Genomic DNA, 9,350 nt, shown 5'->3' on the forward strand with positions numbered 1-9,350 from the left:
ACTTTTACCCTTTAAAATAATGACGCACGTTATCTTTATCATTATTTTTTTTAATAATCATTTCAAACGTTTATTTAATTGATTAAAACAAACTTCATTTGAATACAATATTTTGTATAGGTATTCAATACACGTTTTATATATTGCAAGGCGAGTTTAATAAACCCTTTGTTTTATAACTTTGTTTTATAACCGCTACCGATTGCACCGAACCCGTAAAAAGCAGCGAAAAATAAAGACTGACATCTGACTTTTATTTTAGGGGAGTCATCTGTTTCCCTCTACCAAGACCACAGATTGATTTTTCACTACATATTCACAGATAATGTCTCTGGCTAAATATGGTCAATCTCAGAAGAGTAGGCCTACACATATTTTCGACGGGCCTGGAAGAGGGTAGCCGTCTGCATGGCTTTACACAATGATATGTAGTAGGGGCATATACATTAATGGTTTGATGTACAAATAAAGACACGCTGTACATGTCATGTGGATGTCCAAGTGCATGGATGAATCGCACAATTGTTCGTGAGTAGGAAAAATTGCTTTTCCCCCGAGGAATATTCATTTTGGCAGGTAAATACCAAATAGAGATATTTTAAAGTTTATCAAGATAAAAACTCCATACACTTTCTCTACAGCTACGTGTATACCCGTAAACGAAGAAAGGACGCATGTACGTCTGTCTGGACTCCAATTTATTTGTTTCTTTATTTATTTTTTAATTTAATTTAATTTAATTTAATTTAATTTAATTTAATTTTATTTTATTCATTATTTATTTATTTTTATTTTTTGCATTTCTGAATCTTAGGTCTCGACATTTTAAATGCTTGCTTCAAAGTTTGGACAATCTGACCAAGATCCATGCTTCTATCACAGTTGTTGAAATGTACAACTCGCGAGAAGTTTCCTCTATTGGTGAAACAGGCACTTCAGTGAAGATAGAGCAAAGCTTTCATACCATTACATCTAATGGTATCTCCGGATTGAGTAGAATAGTTTTTTTGTTTAATGTATTATCTGACTCCCGTATTGCAAGAGGTGGAAAAATAATTCCTTACCTTTGATTCTGTGCTAAGTGACTTCTAATTCTATATAATGCGTGTTAGATATGTCTCATAAAGGGGGATGTTTTCGTTTTTTTCTTCAGATTATCAAGAAACCTAGTGAAAATTAGTTAAGCATAGGTCACGCCGACGGTCATTGAAAGTAGGGAAAGGGGACTAAGCACACGTTTTACTTTGTCTTGGAGTAAACCCTCGATAATTTAGTGTGTCTGCAGTGGCATGCTTATACTTCACTTATTTCTTAACAATTTTTGTAAAGTGATTATCAGTTACGGTTCTATTACTTGGCCCTTGCAACCTTTGGTGACAGTTCCGAATCATGTTACGTTATCCTCTAAGTAGATGTATTGTTATACATGGACTCAACCATGAGCAACTGTGTTGTCTGAAATAGTGAATAGTACAAATGTCTTTGTACTTACATATTTGTTTGTATCTATTTCAGTGTAGGCCCCCAGTAGCCAACAAGATTATCATGGATAGGACGGGATTAGGATAATTAAGAAACGTGTATGTACTTCATAAACATGGATGATTTCATCAAGTTAGGAGGAACATGTAACCCTATACCATTCTTTTTACAGGGCCTTGAACATATTTGGGACAAGCATTATTTTTCAAATAGGCCCACATGTGAACAACTTTTTGACAACTCGATCCCATATAAAAACTCACACCATTGGGTTTTCCAAAAATGTATTACCAGAAAAATGGAAGCAAATTGAAGAATGACCAGAAAAAAACAGCAATCAGTCTCATACAGTATGAAAGTTGGCGCCAGTTGCACGTTTAGCCGCTCTGCGAACATACTCGTGAAGGGCTCCCGTGTTCGGCCCTCGTTGCGATTGGTGAGATTTGTCGGAAGCAATCACATTTTGCATTATTCCTTTCAAGCCTCTTAATCTCAAAAGTACACTGCTGTAGTCGTTTATATGCACCCCGATATACAGAGTGTCATCGCCCTCGACGATCAGACCGACGGGAAATATGAAGGGATCTTCTATGTACTTATAACGTACAATAGGAACACTTTTCATGATGTCCTGATGGATTCTGATATTATCACTTACATAGACTACACGCCTTTGTTCCGCATGAAGCACAATTATGTGAGTCGTATAATATCTACGCGTCAGATTGTCCACCCGCTTTTTGAACAGAGTACAGTGTGCGACGGATATATAGTACGGGTAGCTGTACAACTCGAATGGAGTGCCTCCTCGCAAATGGTTACCGAGATCTTGAAACTGATAACTCGGGTCTTCAAAGTGGACAAAAGAGCACACCATTTGTCTTGAGCACATCATGATTCGTAGAGGATCTAAATTGTGAACAAAATATAATGTCCCATGGTCATTGTAGGCCGCCCAGTGTTTATCTCGAGGGATACCCTTGTCCATTGGTCGGGGTTTTACTCCACCATTTGTTATCTGAGGTACGATAACTTTTTCTCTCACATAATCCCACATCAGTGTATAATCCAAAACATCGCCGTTCTGGAAAAATATCCCCGTGTTCAGAGACACGAAAACATCACTCCCTACTTTGAACAGTCTCGGTTCTATAGGTCCATCACCGATCCAGAAGTTCTTTGGTGCCGGAATGCCCATTAGAGAGCCATTTGTGATAGGTTTTAAATTTTGGTCAAATTTCTGGACATAAAAATAATTGTCCTGAAAGCTGTTATAGGGGTAATTTTTCTTGTCTTCGTATTTCTCTTTGTCTAGCCAGATGCGCAATATGGCTACCAGCTCACCGTTGTACCACGTGATGGCGGGGCTATTGGCAAAGAATACATTTTGGTGAGGCGGATCGGGAAACATTTGTGCAACTCGTTTTTCAACGCCAGGGGAAAACGAATACACCAGCGAGGACGTAACGTTCGTGCGGAAGGTAAGGGAAGACACATTCCCAAGAAATACAATACCGTCCATTTCATATGTCATAGAGAACCGATCTTTTGCTTCGATAGTTGGATTTCGCGAAGAGTCGGAATCTCTTGACTGGCGTCTTTTGACATCGTCACTGGTATTCACAGTGTCTGAGTATTTGTCTGATTGCAGCCGTCGCAAACGCGGCTCGGTTCCCGTTTCCAGAGCCTGAAAGTCTCGTCCAGCATCGTTTCTCATTAGTAGCACCACAACGCCCAAGAGACAAAGCAGAAAAATGCCAAACCGTCGTGTCTGGCGAATTTTGAAGGCTCGAAGTAAATTGCTTAGGTCCATGGCTTTCTGCAAAAAGCAAAGGATGATTACTTTCATACAAATCAAATGTTATTGCTTGTTATTTTCAATTGTCCGTTTCGAAAAAAAAACTGTTCACAAAACTTCAAAAAAATTTTAAGACGTGACAAGAAAACAAAGAACGACAATTGTTAACCACGGAAATATTTCTCCAAAAAGAAAAAAACCCACCGTTTTCTTAGAATAAATGTGACTATAAGCCTAGATCACATGTCCTATCTTTATGTCTTAAAGATAGGATATGCCGTCTGTCTGACTGAGTTCATTTTTAAATATCAAAGTTATCACACGATAGCTGAACTAATTCAGTGCACACAGCTGATCTCGTTTCAAGATTAATTCAGGCTAGACTTTAATGGGGACTTTTAAGGGGGGGGGGGAGATACTTATGTACATGAACCATCACAAGTTGTCACAAAATTGCCGTTGCAACGAATGATCACCAATGGCCAATAAAATATAATAATGCATTTGATTTATTAAGATGTTTAGTCTTTTTGTAGATGGCGTAATAGCCGCGATTTCAAAGTAAAAAAGTAATTTTTCTCGTTCACCATACCAGCTATACCTTTAGGCTTATGGAAGAAGACTAACAAAGTTTCTGGACATGTGCAGTTCAGATGTGTGATATTAGATTTTTTTTTAATGTTTGTATATTTGATGGGGGTTTCAACGCAAAATATTGAAAAATATCGGATCACAAACACAGATTTCGCTTTGAAAAAACTTTTGACTAGAAAATCAAGCTTTTGATGATAAGAAGTGTATGCGAGGACCAAACATATTTTAATCAGTTTAATATGTTGTTTTAATTCTTAAATGATTGACAGTCATTCCATTACTGGGCAATAATACTAAATTTCCTCTTTTCGAACTATTTTTCTTCAATAAATCTTTCGCTGGTTTTATTCCTACAGATTTACGCCAAGAGAGTGCAAATAAAGTGTAATGACTTCAGTACAGAAAAACCTGCACTACTGTACTTATCCAAGTGCAGCAAGGACAGAAATAGATAATTGATGATAATGTTTAATACTTTATCAGATTTTGTTGAGTCGAGACATTCGGTACTGTTCCTACCTTTCAATTAAGCCTTCGCAGGCATTTAATACCACCCCTGGTCCGAAACGACAGCAGACAAAGCCATTAGTCGCGTGATACACCTAGAGTTCATGTCGCCAGCACCATCCCTCAGGTCGTTTTCTTACCCTAGAACAAAAAATGAATTCATCATTCAAGGACAAACAAAGGAGTTGCGTAATTTATATTTCATAATCTGAGAAGGACGTGTATGAATTACTTTGTGACACGTTTTGCTCCCACCACGATACTCATATTTCGAAAGTTTCTGGTCAACAAGAGGGATTGGTGATCTCATTTTTTTCTCTCGACAATTAAAGACTATCATTTTTACCATACACGCAAAGCCAGGTATATATCGGGCAGATAAACGTCCAACAAAACCTTAATTTTACATTGATATAAAATAACACTGACATTCGCATAATTTAATACATACATGTATGGCATGAAAACATCAGTCGCTGCATTAAATGTGTTGGGCATTACCTAATCATAACAGTATTTTAGGCTTGTTCAACACAGTCAGTGCCCAGTGACTGTGCGTGTAGCATATAAATCTGCCAGCCAAAAAAAGTGGAATCCAAATAAATTAACTGCCTAACAGAGACGCCACCAAAGTAATGGAGACAACAGAAGGACGATTTAAAGCTAACTTTTACAACTATCCTATTTTTCACTGTTCTTATCATATGTGATCACGCCTAAAATTTTATCCAGAATATCAAAAAGATGCACTCACGGTTTATAATTATACATTCAGTTACGTATGACAATACGAATTAAAAGCACCGACGAAAGTTTTTTCCTTCGATTTTCTATCAAACTTTTATATATATTTTTTTTTTGTGTAATTACAACTCCCCGTCACCCCCCTCCACCCTCATCACGAAAAACAGTTTGGATATTAGAGCCATTTATACAAAGGGTTGAAACTGAGTCTGATATGCTTTAGGTGCTTCTAAGATCATATCGGTGGATACTTAAATTAATTTTGCCCCAAGTCGTATAGAAACAGTGATTTATACCCAGCACATGAAAAGAACTGGTAATTTAAACGATAGTTAGAAAGCGAAAAGATATTTTACAAGATATGATGCCTTTTGCTATGCCATTAATATTAGTCTTTCGCTATCTCAGGAAATGGTTTCTCGTTTTAACAGATAATATACTACTTGTTTCTCACCTTATCCCCCAGCAAAACGTACTGCCGAAGCTAGAAAAGGATATATATTGGTCTACATAGAAATCCTCACCGTACACTATTCAAAGACTATAGAGGCGCATACCCAGTTTGTCTACCTGCATGTATGAGTAAGCCTTTGTCCCCACTGTTCTGTGTACAGGGCACCAGGTGGGGCGAACAGAGAGTATTTATACACCTTACATACCTTTATATTGAGAATCGATATTTTCGAGTACGTGTTTGGCACTGGGTAGAAAGTCAACTAGGCCTACTAGGCCACTATGACCCAACACACACCACCAAATGCTAGTTTTTACTAGAATGTACATACACCTGACTAATATGTGAAACTAAGCTAGAATGTTACAATAAATCCCTATGGTAAGCTTATAAGTTCATAAGTTCCATATAGCCGTTTAACGCACTATCATCAGCTACAGTATACGATATAATGTCCATGGGTATTTGTGACAAGAAAACTTACCTTCATCGGTCGAGAGAAGGGTCCCCATTTCCTCTGTCTGTCTTGAGTACCACAAGGCCGCTGTTCACAACACGGTAGAGGTGTTAACTGTTGATTATCACCTGAGCGTTGAGGTATCAGGGCGTGACGAAATTGGCCGTCGGCCTTTCCCTTGCTCTTTGTCGGGTGTCATTGGCTGGCGCGAACTGTGCCGCGTTTAACACCGTATTGAGAAAAACGTTTTCAGGCTGACCCCGGGAAAGCAACCGTTTTATTTTCACTGAACACTTACGTCATTTATCAATATAGCAGGCTCCACAATAAGCGGGCGGGGCTCATACGAGGGGTAATTCACGTTCCCAGCGTTTAGCTGTCACACAACACATCGGCTTAATCCAACACCCATTTTAGTGAAAACAGTGCAGGACACTGTTCCAGCATTACGCTATTTCGGAGAGTTAATGTTGACAGGGCCTTATATTATACAAGTCCATATCATTAGAATAAAAGGAACAAACTGTATTTGTATGCTTACAAGAGATCTATCAGAGCTCTGTGCCATCTAATACAAAATGAGAAGGTGTAGGGACATCATCTGGATTTTCTCACACTCCTGGTTCCTTAATATCTCATTAAACTTAATAAGCACCAAGTAATGTGGTAATTAGGCTCTTTCCCAAGCCAATTTCAGTAAATTCAATGGGAAAGATAAGGCTTACAACAAAGGGGTTCTCATTGTAGTAATTACCTTTGAATATATAATTTCTTTATTAGACCCACGTGTCCCTCACGCCGAGTCACGGCCCCGAGCCGCTCTGTGACAGCCCTCTAAGGGAGCGTTCCCATAAATCCATCGTACTAGCTGGATCGTTCTAACTCTGCGGAGGATTTTCGCTAACTTGCATTCAGTACCAGCGGGTTAAATGTCTGACAGGCCTACTCAAGCCGCTAGGGGATAATTAAAGATAGTCAATTACCCCCCAGTTACTCAAGGGGGCGTGCCAGACAATTAAGCTGATTACACTGAAGACACTTTAGCGAGAAGCCGCGTAGAGTATGATCGAACCAGTTAGTACACTGGGTTTATGGGAACGCAGTCTAAGAGTATCCATTTACGTGTGTATGAATTCACAGGTGTATAGCTCCGAGACCAGTATGCTGTAATTATTCGGTTTTATAACAAACATTATCAAATAATTGTAGGTTGAAAATGTCATTTTATTGACATTAATACCTTGATTATGACTCAAAGTACGAAATATAAATACTGATAACTGAATATATATCTGTAAATATTACATGTATGGAGGCGTAAAAATTTTATATGCAATTTTTGTGCACGTATGGCAGTCGACAGGTATGGAGACTACGTAGTAGGGTTTAGTAGAGGAGGGTGGGGAAAGCAAAATTGGTGAATTTAAGCATTCAGCGGCCATTTCGTCATGACTAAGGCCACGTTTCTTTTCAGACAGCAGTTTAGTTACATACCAGTGTAATTATGTCACACCGAAAGGAAACACTCACATTGTGGCTTATAGCTGGGGGGGGGGGGAACAGAGCCAGGAGAAATAGGACTAGATTTTATTCTAAAAAGAAAGAAAAAATGAAAATAACATAACTAGTAATATGACCAAAAAATTACCCTAACTTAGAAAGTGGCAGGTCATATTGTTAACAACAAAAAGAAATGCACTATTATATCGTTGTTCAAAGTTGCTAGTCCTGTTTCGTGAGGTAATACTGAACTCTTTTGTTGGACAGCCGCTCCTATCGCATTGCTCGGACGGGTCAGGACAAGATTGTCACTGTCAGGCCAATGAGTTATATACCTCTTTTTCCGCCCTTTGGTCAGGCGTTCAGCAAAATTACCTAACTTCAAACGTCGTAAAATCTATATACAGGCCTAAAGCTTTCTCGTGTCTGCTGCCCATACCCACTGCCATTTCAAGGGGTTTAAAATAAAAAAGGCAAACCCTGAAAAAATAGTATGGTGGGGGAGGAGGGGTAGCCATCTTGGTTATTTATTTATTTTCATTTTGTTTATTTATTTTGGTCCTATATTGCGGCAGAATGTCTTACCTTATATCACGTGATCGCTCGGTCAGCACCTTGACAAAAACAGTGTCATTGATATTATAATGATAAACCCCCAACTTTCGATATATTATTTGGCTATAACATAGACGACCCCCTCCCCCACACAAATACTCTAGGCCCAAACAAAACACCGAGTGGTGGACGCACCGAGACATGCCCTGCGTGTGCGCACGTATGCGCTCACGTCAGCGTCATGTACACCGATACGTACGGTGAAATGATACAGTCAAGAGACATTAATATTTTAACACTAAAACAACGTAAGCTATTCATAAGAGGCCTGGAAAACGATCCGAATCTTTGAGATCCTCGCGTCAAATTCTTTCCCTGGAGGGTAGCATGATATGTATGCGGTAGGCCCACTACATTTTCGTAATTGATACTTGTTCACGTTGTTGTTTATGTGACACGAAAATGAGTCGGTCTCAATCCGATGCAATAAACACACCGCCCTAGGTGTCACTGCTTGTAATTCCCAGCTCTAATTAAACACAAACTGTGTCTGTTTAATGTTCAAACGAAAACCAACGTGTCTCAGTTCTAGGTTGTTTAATACTTAAGACATATGTTTGGAAATTATTCTTGAAAACTGGCTCGGTAATTTAAATAAGCACGGCAATTTATCAAAAAACTGTCCATTTTAAAACACGTTGGTTTTAATTCGCTGCAATATTTCCAGATATAGTCGTTTATGACTATTAACTTGAGGCTTTTTATTTGTTAGGATGTTGTAGTTCTATACCAATTGTTTCCAGAGTGTGGACCTTTCTGGCAGTCTAACAAGTAACAATAATAATAATAATAATAATAATAATAATAATAATGGTTAAGATGACCGGTCTCATTTTTTGTTGGAAAAAGTGCAAATTATTTTTTATGCTCTGTTCTTCACTTATAGATAAAATATGCTATTTTTGAAATAGAGTTAAAATGTTAATGTGCATGCAAAATTATAACTTAAATATTAAAAACTGATATGAACAATGCGTCCCAGAAGGGAGTTTTGAACGGTGCGAAGTCGAGATCGGTTTTTAAAAGAAAAAGTTTCGAAAACTGGGTAACAGTCAAAGATATACATTGCTTTTAACTAAGGTATTAAGAGATGTAATGAAAATACTAACGTGGTCATACAGTATACTGGGTCAATGAAAGAAAATAAGGACCAGGCATTAGGGTTTTTATTTAGTTAATTGCTGTGGTATTTTGAATAT

General features: G+C 38.2%; 1 protein-coding gene across 2 annotated transcripts; it reads right to left on the reverse strand.

Annotated features, from left to right (window-relative positions):
* Positions 1–1,749: 1,749 nt before the first annotated feature.
* LOC106180356 (uncharacterized) lies at positions 1,750–6,536 on the reverse strand. 2 transcript variants are annotated; one of them, XM_013564323.2, is made up of 3 exons: positions 6,064–6,536; positions 4,394–4,522; positions 1,750–3,301 (listed from the first exon to the last, which is right to left on the reverse strand). In XM_013564323.2, the coding sequence occupies exon 3, from the start codon at positions 3,293–3,295 to the stop codon at positions 1,826–1,828; it is 1,470 nt and encodes a 489-aa protein (XP_013419777.1). In that variant the 5' UTR covers positions 3,296–3,301; positions 4,394–4,522; positions 6,064–6,536; the 3' UTR covers positions 1,750–1,825. The 2 variants fall into 2 exon arrangements, with proteins under 2 accessions (XP_013419777.1, XP_013419778.1); XM_013564324.2 differs by lacking the exon at positions 6,064–6,536 and adding an exon at positions 5,580–5,733.
* Positions 6,537–9,350: the final 2,814 nt, after the last annotated feature.

Source organism: Lingula anatina, chromosome 1, assembly GCF_051362555.1.
Source record: "Lingula anatina isolate TDL-2025a chromosome 1, LinAna3.0, whole genome shotgun sequence".
NCBI classification, from domain to species: domain Eukaryota; kingdom Metazoa; phylum Brachiopoda; class Lingulata; order Lingulida; family Lingulidae; genus Lingula; species Lingula anatina.

Coding starts and splice junctions, on each gene's coding strand:
- LOC106180356 (XM_013564323.2), bottom strand. CDS start 3,295: ATGGACCTAAGCAATTTACTTCGAGCCTTCAAAATTCGCCAGACACGA.